This window comes from Belonocnema kinseyi, chromosome 4 (assembly GCF_010883055.1).
Source record: "Belonocnema kinseyi isolate 2016_QV_RU_SX_M_011 chromosome 4, B_treatae_v1, whole genome shotgun sequence".
Lineage (NCBI taxonomy): Eukaryota > Metazoa > Arthropoda > Insecta > Hymenoptera > Cynipidae > Belonocnema > Belonocnema kinseyi.
In genome coordinates, this window is record NC_046660.1 from 18,630,592 (window position 1) to 18,653,004 (window position 22,413).

Sequence of the window (22,413 nt, forward strand, 5' to 3'; positions counted from 1 at the left end):
TTGTTGTTCGAAGACTCATAATGCTATAGGTAAAATTTAATTTTTCCTTGTTAAAAATCAATTTTCCCTAACTCAAAATTCAACTATTTTGTTAAAAGTTCAACTGATTGGTTGTTTTATTGGAAATTAATATTTTTTGGTTAACTATTTTGTTGAAAAATTGTCTTTTCGGCGTGAAAAATCAACAAATTTATAGTTTAGTTAAAAATGAAGGTTTTTGTTGAAAATGCAACTGTTTTATCAAAAATTTGCATTTTCAGGGCAAAAATTTAACAATTTGAAGAAAAATTTTATAACTTGAATGAAAATTGAACAATTTGAAGGAAATTTTAACAATTTGGTCGAATATTTATATAATTTGCAGAAAATTAATTATTTAAAATAAAATATTTTTTTTTTGGTAAAAAATTAATTTTTTCAACTTATTAATTGTAAATTAACTTTCTTGTTGAATATTTATTTTTTGAGGTCGAAAATTCAACTATTTGATACAAAATTGAACTTTTTTGTTAGAAAATTAACCTTCCTGGCTGAAAATTTAATTATTTCGTTTAAAATTAGAAAATGTTGAAGAAAGCTCGTTTATTGGTTTAAAATGCAACAGTTTGATTGAAAATTAATATTTATTAGTCAAGGATTAAACTATTTTTTTTTAAATTTGGAATTATAAAGCTAAAACGTATTGCATTTTAAGTAATCAAAACTGAGCTGCAAATAATTTTACTCTAGAAATATTAAAAATTGTATGAGTAAATTTTTTTTTATAAACTCAACACTTCCTAAATTAAAAGTTTGATTAAAAATTAATATTTTTCAGTTAAGGATCAAACTATTTTTTTGAAAATTCAACTGTTTTCAAGAAAATTTGCATTTTTGGGTTGGACATTTAAAAATTTCATGCAAAATTTAACTATAAGGTCGAATATTTATATATTTTGTATAAAATTCATAACTTTAGTAAAAAATAGTGTTTTTTTTTGTGTTAAAAATTAAATTCTTTAAAAAAAAATTGGCTATTTTGTCCAAAATTCAACTTATTAATCGTAGCTTAACTTCCTTGTTGAAAATGTATATTCTCAGGTTGAAAATTCAACTATTTGGTACAAATTAAAACTTTTTTTGTTACAAAATATTTTTTTTAACGGAAAATGCAACTATTTTTTATAAAACTCAACTGATTAGTTGTAAATTATTTTTTTTGTTGAAAGTCATATTTTCTGGTTGAAAATTTTAATATTTTGTATGAACTTAAACTTTTTGTAAAAAGTTGGTTTTCTTCATTAGAAAATATATATATATATATATATATATTTGTAAAAAATTCAATTCCTTGGTTGACCTACATTTTTAAAAATTCATTTTTTTTTGTTCGAAGACTCATAATGCTATAGGTAAAATTTAATTTTTCCTTGTTAAAAATCAATTTTCCCTAACTCAAAATTCAACTATTTTGTGAAAAGTTCAACTGATTAGTTAAAGATTTACAATTTTGAGGAAAGTTTTATTGGAAATTAATATTTTTTGGTTAACTATTTTGTTGAAAAATTGTCTTTTCGGCGTGAAAAATCAACAAATTTATAGTTTAGTTAAAAATGAAGGTTTTTGTTGAAAATGCAACTGTTTTATCAAAAATTTGCGTTTTCAGGGCAAAAATTTAACAATTTGAAGAAAAATTTTATAACTTGAATGAAAACTGAACAATTTGAAGGAAATTTTAACAATTTGGTCGAATATTTATATAATTTGTAGAAAATTAATTGTTTAAAATAAAATATATTTTTTTTTGTAAAAAATTAATTTTTTCAACTTATTAACTGTAAATTAACTTTCTTGTTGAATATTTATTTTTTGAGGTCGAAAATTCAACTATTTGATACAAAATTGAACTTTTTTGTTAGAAAATTAACCTTCTTGGCTGAAAATTTAATTATTTATTAGTCAAGGATTAAACTATTTTTTTTTTAATTTTGAACTATAAAGCTAAAACTTATTGCATTTTAAGTAATCAAAACTGAGCTGCAAATAATTTTACTCAAGAAATATTAAAAATTAAAAGTTGAATTAATTTTATTTTAAATAGTTTAAAAATCCTAAGACAGCTTTAAAATTTTATTTCAAAATTTTGAAACATCTACATGTTGTTTTACATTTATTTAAATTTTCAATTATTTTTGAATTTTTTTCAGAACTTCTAAATTAGGTTGGCCGTTTTAATCGACGAAATAAATTCCAGGCTATTTCTCGTTTTTTCCCGAGTCGCAATTAATTTTTCACGGACAATAAATTTTTAAAAATGGAACACTAAAGCTAAACAATTTTACAATTGAGGTAATAAAAAATGAGCTGCAAATGAAAGCAGTCAAAGTGGAACTGTTAAATTTTGAAAAAAAATTTCAACTGAACACTTCTTAAATTAAAAATTCGATTGTTTTCTTTTTAAGTAGTTTAAACATCCCTGGAAAGCTTCAAAATTTTATTTCAAAATCTAGAAGTTGTTTTAAATTGGTTTTAAATTTAAAATTATTTTGGAATTTTTTTCAGAACTTCTTTAAGAGATATGTAGAAATTTTGGAAAGATTCGAACTGGATGTAAAATTTGAAATGATAGCCTAATATAAAACAAAATGTAGATTTTTCGCACATTTAAAAAAAAATTAGATTCTTTTCAAGAATTGTGAAAGGCTTCAAAAGAATAAAAACATTTTCTTAAAATTTCTAGGAAAATTAAAAATAACTTTTCATTTTGAAAAATTATTTTAATAGAATATTAAACAAGTTTTTCAAAGATTTAAACAAAAGATTCTAGAAGATTTTAAGAAAACTTTCTAAAATTTGCATGATATTTTTTAATCTTTTTAAAAACTCCTAAATGTCTCTTAAAAATACTCAATTTTTTTCTATAAATGTTTATTTGTAAATTATACATCGAAATTTAAAAATTTCACTTAAAAATTAAGCATTTTTCAAATCAAGCAATTAAAAGTGTACCGTTTTAAGTTTAAAGGCTATTCGAAATTTTTACGATTCCAAGGCTTTATATGTCAAACAATTCAGTTAAAGATTCTTTACCTTTAAATATTTGGTTTAAATTTACTTGTCTTAAATAATACTTCAAATATTGCTAAATATTCAATACTTAATCTTTCTTTTAATTACAAATTTCAAATTGCATGCGTTAAAAATGGAATATTTTAGAGTAAAATAATATTTTAAATTTAATAAAACCGTTTAATTAGGAATATATTATTATGAAGTTATTTTTAAGTTGCAAATAATTTTTGAACTGGTTTAAAATCGTTTTGTCAAATCGTTTTTGTTCACTTTTTATTACTTAAAGTACAGATCAATTTAAAAAAAATTTATTTATCAAATAAAAATGTTTTTTATCCAAAATTTTCAACATCAAAGGCTTTTATTTTTTTTTATCTATTTGAGTCTTTAAGAAAGCATTTTAAAATTCTTTAAATTAAAAATGTAAGCTTAAAAATGAAAGTTTTAATTGGAAAATTTTGAAAGTACAAAAATTTGTAAAATTCTCGGTAAAGAAAAAATGCACTGTCATTTCCCGGTTTTTTTAATTTTAAGTAATCAACACTGAGCTGCAAAAAATTTTAGGCAATTTTGAGGCTACAAATATTACAAATTATAGGATTAAATTCTTTTTTTTTTATAAACTGAACACTTCCTAAATTAAAAGTTTAATTATTATCAATTTAAATAATGTTAAAATCCTTAGAGAGATATTAAACTATTATTTATTTGTTGGTATACGTCGACACTTCGTTTAAATTATTTTAAATCATTACAAATTTTTAATTATAAATGTTCAATATTTATTATACATAAAAAACCTACAATTTCACTTGTAAATTAAATCGTTTGCAACAGAACAATTAAAATTGTAAATTTCAATCTTTTTTTTTTATTCTTTTATTACTTATTATTTAATTAAATATGATAAAAGCTTTAAATTACGAATATATGATTTAGTGGCTAGTTTAAAATTGAAAATAGTTTATAAAGTTTAAATCTGGAAATTCTTCAATTTTAAACTGATTCCCCGAATCGCCTTGTAAAATCAATTATTATTCAGTGGTTAATCCTTAATTTATAGTTCAATTTTAAAAATGATTATGTTTGATATTCACTTTTAATCAAATAAAAAGGTTTTTTAACCAAAATTGTCGATTTCAAACGCCACTAATGGTTAATTTTGTAAGTCTTTAAAACTGTATTTTAAAACTCTTGAAATGAAAAATGTACATTCCAAAATTAAAATTAAAATCGGAAAGTTTGTAAGTGAAAGACTTTTCAATTACGCACTGTAAACTAAATAATATCATAATTGAAAAGGAAAAAATCCAACTGATTATTTTTTTTAACTGTTGAAATAGAAGAGAAATTTTTCTCTAAAAATTTGTAAAATAGCTGATCAAAAAATAAATTCACTGTCACTTTCCAGTTTTTCCCAGTCCACTTTTTGTACAAAAGCAGTTACAATAAGGGACTAAACCTTATTTGATCAATCAGAACAAAAAATACATTATTAATTTTATAGATAATAGATGTATATGGATATTTTTCTAAATATTTTTTAATTTGATTTTAAAATTCATTTTTTGAAATAAAAAATTATTCGGATTTTTCCGGGAATTGTTTTACATGAAAATTCCACCGTTTGGTTGTAAATTAAATTTTTTGTTGAAAACTCATATTTTAGAGTGAAAAATAGAACTGTTTTGTAGAAAACTTTGATTTTTGGCTTGATAATTCAATAATTTGGTAGAAAATTAATGTATTTGGTTAAAAATGAACTTTTTTGGTTGAAAATTCAGCTATTTTTGTAGAAATGTTATTTTTCTTGGGTACAAGTCGACCTGTTTGGGTGACAAATCGTTTTTTTTTTTTTTTTAAGTGAATTCAAAGTTTTTTAATTTATAATTAAAACATTTTTTTGGTAGAAGATTAGTGTTTTTAATTTTTAAATTCAACAATTCGTTAGAAAATGTAAGTATCAGATTAACCAGAATAAAAAAAAATTTAATTACAAATTGAAACCAATTGAATTAATTAAAAACAAAACGAATTTTCAATAAAACTGTTGAAGCCTCAACCTAAACAGATTGTTTTTCAACCAAACAGTTGCACTTTTTCTCAAGAAAGATGAAATTTATTATTAAACAGATAAATTTTCGAAACAAAAAGACAAATTTTCAACAAAATAGGTGAAATATTAATAAAAAAAGATTTTTCAGTCAAGAAAGAAAAAAATGTCGACCAAAGTGTTAAATTTCCAAGTCCAAAAGACGAATTTTCTACAGAACAGTTGAATTTTTAACCGAACTGGATGACTTTTTACATAAAACTATTCCATTAAATTTTCAACCAAGTAATAAAACTTTTCACCAAAAAATAATTGAAATTGTTTCAACACTTTTTTCCCTTTATCTATTAATTTTAATTAAGATGAATTTTAAATCAAAAAATTTTCGAAAAGATAATACATTTTTAACCAAATGATTAAAAATGTTAATAAACAATTTTTTTAGCCAACTATAACAGATGAACTTTTAACCAAGAAGATTAATTTTCTATCAAGAAGACTAATTTTCAAGCCAAAAGTTGAATTTTGAAGTAAAAAACATTAATTTTCAAATCAATTAGTTGAATTTTCATAAAAAAAGAGGAATTTACAACGAAAAATATAATATATGATATTTCAATCAGAAAAAGTTTTTAATTATAATCAAAAATAGTCCAATTCATCCAAGAGTAAAGAATCTTTAACAAAATAGTTGAATCACAAACCAAAACAGATTATTTTTTGAATAAAAAGATTAATTTTTCATCAAAAACGAATTTTCAACAAAATAGTTTAATTATGAAGGAAAAAAACATCCATTTTCAAATCAATTAGTTGAATTTTCATCCAAAAAAGGACGAATTCTCAACGAAAAATACAATAATTAATATTTCCATACGTAAAGATTTTCATTATAGTCAAAAACGGTTGAATTTAATTAAACACCACGAATTTTCAACAAAAAAACTCGAATCCTCAACCAAGACGGATGAATTTTTAACAAAGAAGATTATTTTTTTACCAAAAAGACGAATTTTCAATAATATAAATAAAAATGTTAAGTTTCAACTAAAATTGGAATAGCTAAATGTTCAGTTTGCAAAATTAATTTTTAGTTTGCAAAAATGTCGTAGTTACTTCTGAATGTTAGAGATAAAGACGAAATTTAAATATTTATTTATTTGCAGTCAAATTTGTTAAATGTTAATTAACTCACCTTTATTAACAGCACTGGGGACAAACGGTTGACAAGGTTCCGGATGCTTACTAAAATCAATTTGATTAACGTCTTTTAAATTTGCTGAATTTGCCTGAACGGTGGTGGTCTCTTTATTCCCACTAATTACATCGGAAATGGTTGTGAATCCTGATGAAGTATTTTCTGTCCCTTGATTCTTTGCATAGCGGATGAAGAAGAAATTGTCGTCGTGAGAAGGTGGACTAAATGCACTATCATCGAAATCGAATCTGCAAAATATAAACAATTCGATTTATACTAAATTTTATAAAGAAATTTATCAATATATTATTTTTATTTCTTTATTAATAAAATTTGGATTTTTTTCTTTTAATTACTTTTATTTAAATATATTAAATAATTTATCTTGAATTAATTGTTTATTTCTGATAACAATTCAAAAAATGTTACCTTTTTTAATAATTAATTATTTGAATTTAAATAACATTTATTATATTATTAATTTATTACTCATTATTGAGTCCTTAATAAGAATTAGTCTACTTTATTCATTAAATTCGATTGAATTATAGGAATATCTTCAATAATTCATATAAGACGAATATTATTAATTTTAATAAAAGAATTAAAATGAATTGTGAAAAATGTTAAAAAATAGAAAAAAATGCCATTGATTTCCGTAAAACCGAATTGAATTTAGAGGAATTTAAGGCCAAAGAGAAGAATTCAATGAAATTCGTAAAAATTCAAGGTGAATTACAAAAAAAAAATCAAACGAATTTAAAACAATTTGAAAAAACTTAATTTAATTCAGCAACTTTGAAATAAGCTTAGAAAAATTCAAGAGAATTGAAAGAATTTGATTAAATGCCTAAGAATTCAAGGTGAGGTTAATAGGCTTCACGATCAATTAAATAAAAACTTTTTAAAATTCACTGAATTAAGAAGAATTGAGGGAATTTAAAAGAATTTAAGTATATTCAAGATAAATTCAAAAGAATTCAAATAAATTGGAACAATTTTAAGAATCGCAAAAATTTGATTGATTACAATAAATTTTGAGCGTGTTTAGAGAAATTTAAAAGAAATGAGAAGAATTAGATTAATTTCATAAAAAAATTTAACTAAATTTAAAAAGCAATCAAGTGAATTGAAAATAATTCAAAAACATGGATAAATTAAGTAAATTGGGTAGAATTGAGTGATTTTAGAATAATTCAAAAACAAAATTTAAAGGATTTAGGATAAATTAATAAAAATTCAGGGCGAATTACAAATGACCCAAAATCGAAGAATTTGAAACATAATAGTCGAATCCTAAACCGAAACTGATGAATTTTTAACAGAAAAGATTAATTTTCTACCAAAAAGAAGAATTTTCAACAAAAAAACATAAATTTTCAATTAATAGTTGAATTTTAAACTAAAGAAAAAAAATCAGATCAAATAGTTCAATTTTCATCCTAAAAAGACGAATTTTCAATCAAATAGATTAATCCTTAACCAAAACAAATAAATTTGTGACCAAAAAGATTTTTTTTACCAAAAAAGACGAATTTTCAGCAATAATACACCAATTTTTAAACAAATAGTTGAATTTTGAAATGAAAAAAATAAATGTTCAGATTTAGTATTTAAATTTTCTCTAAAAAAGCTTAATTCTTACAGAAAAATATAATAATTAAAATTTCAACCAGCAAAGATTTTAATTACAATGATAAACAGTTAAATTCGTCCAAAAGCGATGAATTTTTTACCAAGAAATATAATTTTTACAACAAAAAAAAACACGAATTTTCTACAAAATTGTTGAATTTTGAACTAAAAAACATCAATTTTCAGATTAATCAGTTGAATTTTCATTAAAAAAAAAGACATTTTTAAATTATAATAAAAAGCGATTAAATCCAACCAAAATACAAGAATTTGCATCAAAATAATCGAATACTCAACCGAAACTAATGTATTTTTAACAGAAAAGATTAATTTTCTACCAAAAAGAAAAATTTTCAGCATTTTCAATTAGCAGTTGAATTTCAAACTAAAGAAGAATTCAATTAAATTCGTAAAAATTCAAGGTGAATTATAAAAAAAAATCAAATGAATTTAAAACAATTTGAAAAAACTTAATTGAATTCAGGAATTTTGAAATAAGCTTAGAAAAATTGTAGGGAATTCAAAGAATTTGACGAAATTCAAGATAAATTCAAAAGAATTCAAATAAATTGGATCAATTTTAAGAGTCGAAAGAAATTTGATTGAATACAATAAATTTTAAGTGAGTTTAGAGAAATTTAGAAAGAAATGAGAAGAATTAGATGCAGTTCGTAAAAAAATCAAACTGAATTTAAAAAGCAATCAAGCGAATTGAAAATAATTTAAAAGCATGGCAAAATGAATTAAATTGTGTAGAATTGAGTGAATTTAGAATAATTCAAAAACAAAATTTAAAGGATTTAGGATAAATTAATAAGAATTCAGGGCGAATTACAAATGAATTGTAAAAAAATATTTGTAAATCTCTTCAAATCTTCGAAACCCTACGAAATCACTAATGTCTGGTGAAAAATTATTTGCAATCCATTAAAATATTAAAATCCCTTAAAATTACTAAAACCCCTGCAAGTCAATCGAAATTGTTTAAATTTCTTGAAAATGCCTTGGAATTTAAAAAAAAAAATACGTAAAATATTTCAGTCTTTGAAAGCCTTCAAACTAGTGTAGAAAATTTTAATTTTCTGGGAATCTTGTAAAATTTCCTCAAATATTTCAAAATCCTTTGATATCGTTTGAAAGCCCTTGAAACTTTTTAAAGTACTTGAAAAATGAAATTTGTCAAAGCTGTTAAAAATTCCAAGGAAATTGAAAAAAAATAAGTTGAAATATTTCCAATCCTTTAATCATTTTATCAATTGATCGTCAGGATCAATTAAATTTAAACTTTTAAATTAAAAAAAAAATCAATTGAATAAAGAAGAAACGAGTAAATTTTTAGAAATTCAAGTGAATTAAAAAACTTCCAGTGTGTTAATAAAATTCAAGACAATTCCAAAGAATTCAGGACGAATTCCAAATCTCTTCAAATCTTTAAAACTCTACAAAATATCTCACTTGTCACGAATAAATTCATTAAAATGCACTAAAATATTATAAAATACCGTGATATTCTATGATGATATTTTCTGAAATGATGAAAAATGTATTAAAATACACTGAGAGTTTTAATTGAAATCCTCGGAAATCTTATAAAATAACTTCAAATTAATTAAATTAATTTAAAAAATCCTTGAAATCTTTAAAAATTCCCTAAAATAATTTAAAGTAAAAACTCCTGTAAATGCCTTAACATTTTTCTTAAATACCCTGAAATCTTTTAATTCGAACTTTTTGAAGGCAGTTTAATTCTGGACAAAAAAGGAGAATTTTCAAATCCAAAAGGACGAATTTTTTGTCCAAATACAGGAATTTTTAACAAAACAATTGAATTCCCAACAACAAAAATGCATGAGTTTTTAACAAATTACCTCAATTTTCCACAAAATAGTAGAATTTTCATGTAAAACGATGGATTCTTAATTAAATTTCAACCCAATTTTAATTTTCAACTAAAAATGATATATTTTAAGAAACAAAAATTCAAATAAATATTTCAATTTTCAATCAAATAGTTAAATTTAAAAAAATATATATTAAACTTTCAACAAAAACAGAAGTTAAATTTTCGATAAGAAAAGTCGGATTTTCAACAAAATAGTTAAATTTTCAACCTAAGAATTGAACTAAAAAAAAATTAAACAAAATAGTAGCATAAATTTCAACCAGATATGAATTTTCAAATGAATTATGAATCTGCAACCAAGAAAATGAATTTTTAACAAAGTATGTCAATTTTTAATCAAGAAATTTAAATTTTCAACCCGCTAGACAAATTTTATACAAAACACAGTTGAATTTTCAACGCTAAATTATTAATTTTATACCACAAAGATTAATTTTCCACCAAATAATTTATTCTTTAACCTAAGAATTGAATTTTAACAAAAATAGTTGAATTTCCATGTAAAACGATGAATTCTTTATCAAATTTTAACCAAATTTTCATTTTCAACTAAAAATGATACATTTTCTGAAACAAAAATTCAACAAAATAGTTCAATGTTCAATCAAAAACAGAGTTAAATTTTCGAAACGAAAAGTAGAATTTTCAACAAAAAAGTTAAATTTTCAAGCTAGGAGTTGAATTTAAAAAAAAAATATCAACAAAATAGTTAATTTTCAAACTAAAATATGAATTCTTAACCAATTTTCAATTTGAAAAAATCAACAAAATAATTTAATTTTCAAAAAAGATGAATTTTCAACCAATCAAGAAGATTAGTTTTCTACCAATAAAAACAAATTCTTAAATAAAAACTATAAATTTTCTACAAAAAAATTCAAGTTATATTTTCAGGTAAAAATAAAGTTTAAACAAGAAAAAAACGAATTTTCAACAAAATAGTTAAATTTTCTATCAGAGGTATGAAGCTACAAACAAAAAAATTAACAAAGTTGTTCAAATTTTAACGAAGTAGCTGAGTGGTTAATTTAAAAAAAAAATCAAATTTCAGCAAAAAAATTGAATAATTATAGTTTCAAATTAATAAAATAATTTCTCAACAACAACAAAAGTTTTCAACGAAGTAGTTAAACTTTCCATCAACAAGATAAATTTTTGACTAAAATTATCAATTTTTAAGAACAAAATAATTTTTTGCTCATCTAAATAATTGTATTTTCTACTAAAAAAAATTTTAATGAAATAAAAATTTCAGGAACATGAAAAAAATTGAAGGGCAACTCCAGGTTTTGCAGGTGAAAAAATTCCAAGGATTTTTCCGAAATTACTGCATCCATTGTTGATAACTTTTAATTTGTTTACAACTATTAATATAATTTATGGTCATTATAGTGGCAAAATATTTCTTTGTTCTTGAAAATACAAATATTAAATGATCTAATTTGATTAGAGAGTAAAGCTTAATTTGATAAAATAAAATAAATTATTTCCGTTAAATCTTTAAGACTACAAAGATATCCAAAGATTTTACAAAATTTCCAAAGATTTCAGAAATTTAAGTTTTGTAAAGTTTTAAAATATTTTAACGTTTCCAAAGTATTTCGAAATATTTCAAGGTATTTCAAACGATTTCAAGACATTTTAGACCAATTTAAGAGATCGCAAAGAATTCTATGGGATTTCGAGGGTTTTAAAAGATTTCAAATTTAAAGTATTTTCAATAAGTTTTAAAATATGCTGGGTATATAAAGACGAGTATATCACAAATTTCTAAACATTTTCACCGATTGCAAGCAACTTTGAAAACTGACAAAGGGATTTTAAGGGATTTAGAACGATTTGAACTATTTAAAAAAATGTATCAATGAATTTTAAAAGATTTCCAGGGATTTCACAAGATTTCAAGTATTTCTAAACATTTCAATAGATGACAAAGAATTTTCCAGAATTGCAAAATATTTTTAATGTTTTGAGGGATTTTTGAAGTGTTTCAAAATTTTTTAAAAGATTTCACATCACTTCTAAAAGGATTTCAAGTAAATTTAAAACAGTTCAAAGGGATTTCACAGATTTTCTAAAGATTTCAAATAATTCAAGAATATTTTAAAGGATTTTAAAGAATTTTTTTAGATTTCATGGCTTATGAAAATATTTTAAAGGATTTCACAGAATTGATTTATTTTCTGTATTTTTATTAATGGTTCATGGTTTAAAAGGTTTCAGGGGGTTTCAAAAGATTTCAAACGATTTAAAAAAAATGTCAAGGGTTCACAGAATTTCAAGTGGTTTCTAAAAATTTAAAGAAATTTCAGAGATTTCAAAATATTTTAATAGGGCTTTTAATAGGCATTTCAAATGACTTCAAGCAATTTTAAAAATAAATTATGGAATTTCACAGGCCAAAGCCTGTGAAAGGTTTGGCAAGTTCTTCAAAGTATTTAAAATTATTTTATAGTATTTTAGAGAAATTTATACGATTTTAGAACATTTCAAGCTATTTAAAAATATTATAATTATGGAATGTTAAAAGTACAGTTCTTAATTAGTTAAAAATACGTATTTTACATTTTTATTGAAAAAATAGATAACAAATAACAAAAAATGACAATAATTGGCTAAAAGCTAGTTGGTTAGTTTAAAAAATGATGAATGACAAACTTCTAGAAATTAGTCATAATAAAATAGAACTTTTAAAGTTCATTCGACTCGTGATCTTCTAAAATTAACTTTGAAGAATCCTAAAGAGAATATTAGCTTCAGAGCAAAAATTTTCAAGCGTTGCTGACATCTTGGCACAAGTTTCTGACTCCAGAAATTTTTCGAATGACATTGGACCACTTCATTTATTCTCAAAACTTTCCAGTCATTTTCCGAATCTTTTTTATTCAAATTCTTTTGACTTTAGCTTGGAACAAACTAATATTAAAAAACTAAGTAAGAAATATGAAAAATTATTTCTCAATCGTTTATTTTTTATTTAGAGTCAAGCATTCGGTTACTGGAAATGGATCTAAAATAAATCTAGCCGGTCCCTGCTCTTGACTTTAATAAAACCACAATGTTCAGAGACTTAATTCGGGGATAAAAAATAGTGTCAATAATGGCATAAATTTGTTTAAAAACATTTCGATAGAAAAATATAAAAAATAATTAACTTGATTTTCCTTCTTAATAGCATTTTTTTCCAAAATCGAAAATTTTCCATTTAAATTCTTATTAAATGGGAAGTAGGTAGTTTAAATTTGAACAAAATTCAATTCACATTAAAATATTTTGTTCAGTTTAATACTTATTAATTGAAACAAATTTGAATTCTACATCTTTTTACCTTTCAAAGAAGAGGTTTAATGTTAGATAAATTTTCAACCAAAAATGGAATAGTTACATTTTTAGTTAAAAAAAATAGTTTTTAATTAAAAAAATTCATATTCTACCAAAAAAGAATTTTCAAACAAATAATTTAATTTACAATTGAAAAAAATTTCAACCAAAAATCGAATAACGAAATTTTCAATTAAAAAATTAGTTTTCAGCCCAAAAACTAATTCTTAACAAAACAGTTCAACTTTCAAACAAGGTGATGTACTTTTAATCAAAAAGATTAATTTTCTACCATAAAAGAGGAATTTTTAACAAAATACAAGAAGTTTTAAACAATATTTGAATTTTTAACTACAAAGATAAATTTCCAACAAAAAACGGAACAGTTAAATGTTCAACTTAAAAAAAAGTTAATTTTCAACCACGAAAAACAAATTTTGAACAGAATAGTTAAATTTTCAAACTAAGAGATAAATTTTTAACTGAAATAATGAATCTTTAAACAAAAAGATTAATTTTCCGCTAAAAAAGATGAATTTTCAATCAAGCAGTTGAAATTTCACCTAAAAAATAATAAATGTGTTTCTTCAATACATTATTAGTTTAAAAAAATTAATTTTCAGCAAAAAAAGTGTCCAAACAAAATATAGTTAAGTAATAACCAAAGAGATGAATTTTCAACTGAAATTATGAAACTTCAACAACAAGAAGATTAATTTTCAACATTGTATTGAAACTGTTAATAAAATAACTGAATCCTCAATCAAAAAATAAGCAATTAATACAAAAAAATTAATTTTCAAACAAAAAAAAATTAATTCTCTACTAAAATATATGAATTTTCGAACAAATAGTTGAATTTTCAACTAAGAAATAAAAAATTTTCAAGCAAAAAATCCAAATGAAATGATGAATTAAAAAACATTAGTTTTGGACAAAAAAAACAATAATTGAATTTAAACCAAAGAGATGAATTTTCTACTAAAAACAAAATTTAAACCAAGCAAATTATTTTTCTATTACAAAAAAAAACGAATTTTTAACTAATAGTTAATTTTTTAAATTAAAAAACATAAAAAAATTTAACAAATAGTTGAAATTTTAATAAAAACATATTCATTTTCAAGCCAAAAAATAAATTTTCTACTGAAACAAATGAATTTTCGAACAAATAGTTAAATTTTCAACCGAAAAATAAGAAATTTTTAACAAAAAAATCGAATATCGAACATATATAATATATAATAAGTCAGTTAAAAAATATAATTTAGGGGGAAGACAACAATAATCAAACTTATACCAAAGAGACGAATTTTCAATGGAATACAAAATTTAAACCAAGCAAATTCTTTTTCTATAAAAAAAAGTATTTTTAACCAATAGTTGAATTTTTCAATTAAATAAGATAAAAAATTTAAAAAATAGTAGAAATCTTAATAAAAACAGATAAATTTTTAAGCGAAATGTTGCATTTGTAACCGAAAAAGATGGAATTTTCAACCCAAAAATGGAATAGTTAAATGTTTAGTTAAGGGCATGTGACACAACTAAATTCCTATATTACCGACCTCACTTTTTCAGTTCACTGAATGTTTTTTGTTGATAATTTGTCTTTTATGATAGAAAAACTGTTTTAGTTGAAGAATCAAATATTTGGTTGAAAATTCGTCTTTTTTTATTATATTTAACTTTTATTTTATTTTACATAAAAATAGGTTTGGTTTTAAATATTAACTATTAACTTTTTTGTTGTATATTATATGCTTTGATAAAAAAAACTGATATTTTTTAATTAAGAATTTAACTATTTGGTAGAAAATATATCTATTTGGTATAAAAATCGTTTTTTTTTTTAAATAGAAAATCAATTTTTTTGATTAAAAACGGAACTATATGATTGAAAATTTCTCTTTTAGTTGAAGATTCAAGCATTTCATTCAAAATGAATCTTTTTTGGTTTTTTTTTTAAATTTTAAATTAAAATCTTTTTGGTTTAAATATCAATATATAGTTTGAATACCAACGTATACATTTTTTGTTCAAAATTAGTATTTCCCGTTTGAAAATTCAACTGTTTTATAAAGAATTTGTCTCTTGGACTTGAAAATTCGTTTTCTTTTTCTTTTTTTAATTTTGTTAACTGAGAATTAACTATTTGGTAGAAAAACATACGTATTTTGTTAAAAATTCGTCTTTTCTGGTTATATTCAACTTTTTTTTTTTAATTAAAATCTATTTTGTTTTAAATATAAACTATTACTTTTTTTCTGATTTTCAGGTTCAACTGTTTTGTGTAAAATTGATTGCAAAATTAATTAGAATAATTAGATAAATATCATACAAAAATAAATAATATAATAAAAAATAAATATATAAATATTACATTAATAGAGAACAATTGGAAAATTTGTCTGTGAGGCTTGAAAATTCAACAATTTGATAAAAAATTTAACTGTTTTGTGAAAAATTGATGTAATTTGCTGAAAATTCATTTTTTTCGAAATGTGTGCAAAACAGTGTCATTACTCAAAAACAAAAGTGTCAAATAGTATCAATAGTGTGAGAATCTGAGCCCCGAACTCGAAATAGTTACAAAAAAGACCTACCTTTTGTTTTACACCCTTTTATACAAAAAAAAAAACTCAAAACTAATCAATTTTTGAATCGAGAATAAAGCCAAAGACGTTTTAACTCATTTTGAATCAAGAACTTCGCGATCGCGTCTGAACTTTATAAGAAAAAAACTAAATTTTGAGATGCTTGTTTGAGATGAACTTGATAAAGAAGAAAAAAATCGTATCACTGTCGTTCTTGTCGGCACAAGTCACATTCGTCTACTGCATGTCCTCGATTTGTTGGCAAAGGTTTCGTGAAAGGAATGCACATATAGATTGGGACTCAAATTGAAAACAAAAGTGCTGCCGATTATCAATTTCAAGGAAAAAAGAAAAAAAAAACATTTTATGGCTTTATCTGGAAACTAACATATTTTGTTAAAAGCAGCCTTTTATTGGATTCCGAAAACAGAATTCATTGTTGTCGATAGCAATTTACGGACTCGTTAGATTAGTGACGTATTTTTATTGCTTTGACGCTTGCGACCTGAACATAAGGTGTATTGTTATCAAGAAAATATTTACTTAATTTGTTTTCCTTCAAAGAGTCGTTCTTAGTTATTCCTTTCAAGGCTTGAAGATGCTTTCATTTAAAAAAAAAAGCTTGATGTTTAAATTACAGATTCTTAGACTAAACAGATGAATTGTTTAAATAAGAAAATTATATTTATTTATTTTAAAACAGAAAAATTTACAACAAAATAGATAAAATTCTAACCAAAAAGATGAATTTTCGCATAAAAATTATGAATTTTTAAAAAAGTAGCACTACGTTTAACTGAATAAATGAATTTTCAACCAAAAAATATTTGTATTTTAAATTAAGCCTAAATTGAACCAATTTTCAGTCAACCCGTTAAATTTGCTACCAAAAAAGAATAATTTTCTACCATGAGAGATAAATTGTCGACTAAAGAATTAAGATTGTAACGAAAAGAAAATTAATTTCCTACCAAAAAGATGAATTTTCAACCAAATTTTTTTAATTTACAAGCCGAAAAGCCTAATTTTCTGCAAAGCAGTAACATTTTCAATTTGACAATACGAATTTCCAACAAAAAAAGTTAGTGTTCTAAATAATGGTTAATTTTTAAAATAAATTGGTTCAATAAAAAAAAAAGATGAATTTTCAAAGATGATCAATATTTTTGGAAATTTCTCAACAAGATAGAAGAATCTCTAACAAAATATTTTTATTTTCAACCCAAAAAAGAAGAATTATTAACCAAAAGTGTGATTTCTTAAATAACGAGACTTTTCACGAAAATAGATTAAATTCTCTCAAATAAAATTAATGTAAGCCCCATATTAAATTATATTTGTTACGATTTAAATGTTTAACATTTCAAGTAAAAATATTGAATTTTAAATGATGAAATTATTAATTTTCGATAAAAAAATAAATAATAATTTCAACAAAATAGATGAACTTTTAGCAAAATAGTAGAATTTTCAACCAAACAGTTTAATTTTTAACCAAGAATATCAATTTTCGACCAAAGAAATGAATTTTCAAACAAAAAAAATTAATTTTAAACTAAGAAGATTAATTTTCTACAAAAAGCGAATTTCAAAGTGAAACTTGAATTCTTAACCAAATACTTGCACCTCCCCCCCCCCCCCCCCCCCCCCCCCCCCCCCCCCCCCCCCCCCCCCCCAACGATTAATTTTTAATAAAAAAGACAATTTTCATCAAACCATATTAATTTTTAACCAAATAGTTGAATTTTCTACCAAAATGATGAATTATAACCAATATTATTAATTTTCTATGAAAAAAAAAATTATTTTCAACCAAAGATAAATTTTCAGTCCAAGAGAAGAATTGCTAAGTAAAATGGTGAACTTCCAACCAAAAAAATTTCCAATCAAAAAATAGAATCCTCTACAAAACACTTGATACGAATTTTCAACAAAAAGTTCATTTTCTACCATAATGGATCATTTTTAAAATAAATAGTTCAATTTTCAATCAAATAATTTAACATTTTATGAAAAAAAAAACATCTTACATATCGTTTTACATTTTTTTAAATATTCAATTATTTTTGAATTTTTTTCAGATCTTCTAAATTCTTTTATAATGATTTCAATTCTTCCTAAATTTTAAAAATTTAATTTTAAAATCTAATTTTAAATTTTAAATCTAATTTTAAAAATGTCTAACATTTCCAGTAAAAATATTGAATTTTAATGGTAAAAATATTAATTTTTTTTAAAACAGATAAATTTCAACAAAATAGATAAAGTTTTGACCAAGAATAGTAATTTTCAACCAAAGAGATGAATTTTCAATCAAGATTAATTTTTTAAAAAAAAATTTTAACGTAAAACTTGAATTCTTACCCACATATTTGATTTTTCACCCCCACCCCCAACGAATTTTTGAAAGGATAAATAAAATTATTGTATGTCATATATTAAATTCTATTTGTAACGCTTTAAATGTCTAATAAAAATATTGAATTTTTAAGGATAAAATTATTAATTTTCTATAAAAATGACGAATTTTCGAGAAAACATTTCAAATTAATTGAAAAAAGATTACTTTTTAACGGAATAAATGAATGTTCAAAAGAATAATTAAATTTTTCACCAAACGTTAGAATTTTTAACAAAAAGACACTTTAACAATATAGTTGGATTTTCAACAAAAAACTATTAAATTTTCAACCAAATAAAATTTTTAATCAAAAGAGATGACTTCTGGACCAAAAATATAATATATTAGATTTTGCAACTGAAGTATCTCAAAACAGAATGATGAGATTAAAATTTCGAAAATAAAACAATTTAAAAATTAAATAATTTAAGATTGGAATTCTGAAAATTGGATGATTTAAAATTCAGAGGAATTAAATTTTTATTATTTTTAGTTAACAGCGTTCAAATGTTCTTTATAACCATTTAAAATTCAATTATTCTTTAAAAAATATTCGAATGAAGTAATTTTAAGTGGAAAAAATAAAAAAGAATTTCTACTAAGTAACGTCGAAAATTAATTGAATCTGTACTTTATTAGAAAATAAATTTTAATCATCAAGAACTGTGATGTTAAAACTTTTATTTTTAAACCCTCTAAAAATTTTAAAATTTCAAATTGTTGCTCAAACTTTTCAAAACTGAACCAGTTCATTTTGCACTGCCAATTTTAAAAATCAGATAATTTAAAAATATTAAATTAAAAAAAGAATACAGCACAATATTGCTGATTCTAATTTTTGAATTTTTTTAAAGCTCAGTTTGAGAAAAATAAATTTCTGTTTTAAAAAATAATAAATTTAACAATTTTCATATACTTGCTTAAAATAAAAAATTCAGTTTCGCCGCCTAAATCTAAAATGTAGCTACAGTTTTTCAGTATTAAAAAGATTTTTACTTAAATTTAAAGTTCCAAATGATTCTAAAAAATGATATATTTTTAATTTAACTAGTGAAATTCAACAGTTTTTTTCATAAATGTAATAAAATTAATATATAAAATAAGTAAAAACAGTCTGGGTTATATGGCGAAATTTCTTATAAGGCAAATTTTTTTTTTACAAATCCCCGATTTTAAAACATTTTAAATGAAATCTTTTAGAAAATGCAAATCCAATTAAAACAGTAGAATGTAATCCTTCCGAAAAATATTATGAAAAATGTATCTTTTATATTTTTAAATATTAAAAGAAGATGAAAAGTGGGATGTCGGTTTCGTTTTTGATGAAACGAGATAAGGCATTATCTTTGCTAAAACTGTCAATACAAACTTTTTTACAGGTACCACAATATCCGACATCGGTAAGTGAAGCCTTGATCGGTGTTAATTGCCAAATATCTGCTTTGTTTGCACACAAATTGCGATTATCGTACCTGCAAATTCTGACTAGCTAACAATTTCGAGAGAAAAAAAAATACTTCCGCAAACTTTAAACACAATGAAAATGTAACGTTCAACAACGTTAAAATGTACAAATTTACACTCTCGCTTACGACGTGCGACTATCTAAAAATATGCGATTCGATCTCGTGACTGCTAAACAGGCCAAGTCATGAATTCACCCCTTCTTCGAGCTACAAGTAATGACGCCTGCGTTGTCATAATCTAACGCCCAACTTATTTTCAATTTACGATCACCTTCTAATAATTTAGCTTTTTTTTTTTAATCGCATGAAAAAAATTCCCGCTTCGCAATTTTTTGTCACAGTCAATGAAATAAATAAATTCGAACTATAAACCTAAACAATTTAGAATTTAAAATAATCAAAAATGAGCTGCAAATAATTTTAATCAATTTTACGCTAGAAATATTTAAAATTGTAAGATTAAATTTTTTTAATAAACTGAACACTTCGTAAATTAAAAGTTAAATTATTTTCATTTTAAATAGTTTAAAAATTCTTAGAAATTCTTTTTTTTAATCCTGCAAAATGGAAAAATATTTTGGACAATTCTGGAAATCTTTTTAAATATTCTCTTAAAAAATTAATCCTTCAAAATAAAAAGTCATTTTCAATTTTACTAGGAATCTTAAAATGTTTTTTATTCTTTTAAATCATTTCATAATTCGTAAAAGGATTCTAAGCGTCTAAATTACTTTTAATCGTTACAAATTTTTGATTAATTTTGAATTTTTGCAGACCTTCTGAGTATCTATTCAACTTAATCGATTCTTTTTTTTTTAGGAATTATAGATGTTCAATATTTATTGTACATTAAAATTCAACAATTTTACTTGCAAATTAAATTTTTTCAGATAGAACAATTAAAATTGTAAAGGACAATGTTCAGTTTTTGTTATGTTTTGAATATTTCATTTATAATTACCGATTTTATATTAACAGTCAAATATGTCTAAATAATCAGCAATTGTTATTTTTCTTAATTACATAAAAATAATTTATAATTTATAATTTATATTCACTTGGGATCAACTAAAAAGGTTTTTTTATCAAAAATTTTCGATTACAAACGCCACTATTTTTTTATTTTTCAAGTCTTTAGAAATGTATTTTAAATATCATTAAATAAAAAATGCACGTTAAAAAATTAAAATCCAAAATGGAACAGTTTTAATTGAAATATTTTCGAATTACCAGATTGATTTTGCCGGAAAATCAGGACATTATCCTACTTTAATTTCGAAATTCCCTAACTTTCCTTGACTTTCCCGAACGTTAAAAAAGGTGCCTTTCAGGTTAAAATTTCAACTAAAGATTAATTTTTAACAATATAGTTAAATTTTTTAACCAAAGAAATATTATGCATAATTTTTTTTTCAGTTTCTAGGGATCCAATTATTATGTTTGATTTAGAAAGCTCTGACAAATTATATTGCAAAATGATTAATGTTTATATGTACTACTTGAATTTTCAAACAAAAATATAAATTTCCAAACAACAAGTTTTTCTACCAAAAAAGACAATTTTACAAGAAAATACATGAATTTTCTTCTAAAATGATGTATATTTTAACTGCAATAGTTCAACTTTCATCCTAAAAGATTTATTTTCAAATAAGAAGATCTATTTTCCAATAAAAAAAAAACATTGAAAAAATACTTCAATTTTCACAGAAATAGTTGGATTTCCAACTAAAGAATACACATTTTCAAACAAATAATTGCATTTAAAACTAAAAACATTCATTTTTAACAAAAAATGTAATAGATAAATTTGCAGTAAAAAAAAAATAACTTTCGAAACCAAACTTATGAATTTTTAACCAAAATGAAGAATGTTCAACGGGAATAGTTGAATTTTCAAACAAAAAGATAAATTATCAACCAAAAAAATGAATTTTTAACAAAATAGTTGAATTTTTAACTAAAAAAAGAGGAATCACAACGAAAAATATAATATTTGATATTTTAATTATTATTACTTAATTTTAATTTTTAATTTTTAATAAAAAAAAAGTTTATTTCAATCAAAAAGACGATTTCTTAAACAAAATACATGAATTTTCAACTGAAATGATCAATCTTAAACTGGTATCGTTAAATTTGTAACCTAAAAAGAAGAATTTGTAATGAAAAATTTTAATCTGCAACTGAAATAGTTGAATTTTAAACCAAAAAGATAAATTTTTAACCAAGAAAATTAATTTCTACAACCAAATTTTTTTAAACAAAATAATTAAATTTTCAACCAAAGAGATGAATTATTAACTAAAATAATGAATTTTCAACAAAATAGTTTACCTTTAAGGCAAGTACGTAAATTTTCAACTAAAAATATTAATTTCCTACGCAAAAAAGATCAGTTTTCGATAAAATAATTGAATTTTGAACTAAGAAAGATCAATTTTCAACAAAAGTAATTAATTTTCAATTTAAAAAAATGACAAATCTTTACGGGAATAGATGAATTTTCAACAACAAAAAAAGACTGTCTACCAAAAGAGATGTTTTTTCAACAAAAAATGACGATTTTTGAGCGAAACATATCAATTTAAAAAAAAAATAGTTGAATTTTCTCTAAAAAGACAACTTTTCAATCAAATGATTGAATCTTTAAATTTTAAACCAGAAAGACCAATTTCTAAAAAAAAGACGATTTGTCAACAAATTACATGCATTTGAAACTAAAATTATTGAATATTCAATTGGAATAGTTTAGTTACATTTTCAGTTAAAAAAAAAAGAATAATTT

At 22.4% G+C, this 22,413-nt stretch overlaps 1 protein-coding gene across 2 annotated transcripts in view; it reads right to left on the reverse strand.

Annotated features, from left to right (window-relative positions):
• The window catches only part of LOC117170647, a 54,729-nt gene that overhangs the window by 2,007 nt on the left and 30,309 nt on the right, over positions 1-22,413 (reverse strand). The window contains exons 1-2 of one of the 2 annotated variants that reach the window (XM_033357558.1): positions 19,529-19,645; positions 6,300-6,550 (exon numbers count right to left, since the gene is read on the reverse strand). In XM_033357558.1, the coding sequence (XP_033213449.1) occupies positions 6,300-6,550; positions 19,529-19,557 (280 nt within the window). In that variant the 5' untranslated portion in view covers positions 19,558-19,645. Of the gene's footprint in view, positions 1-6,299; positions 6,551-19,528; positions 19,646-22,413 lie in introns of those variants that run through there. The other variant, XM_033357557.1, reaches the window with a different exon arrangement.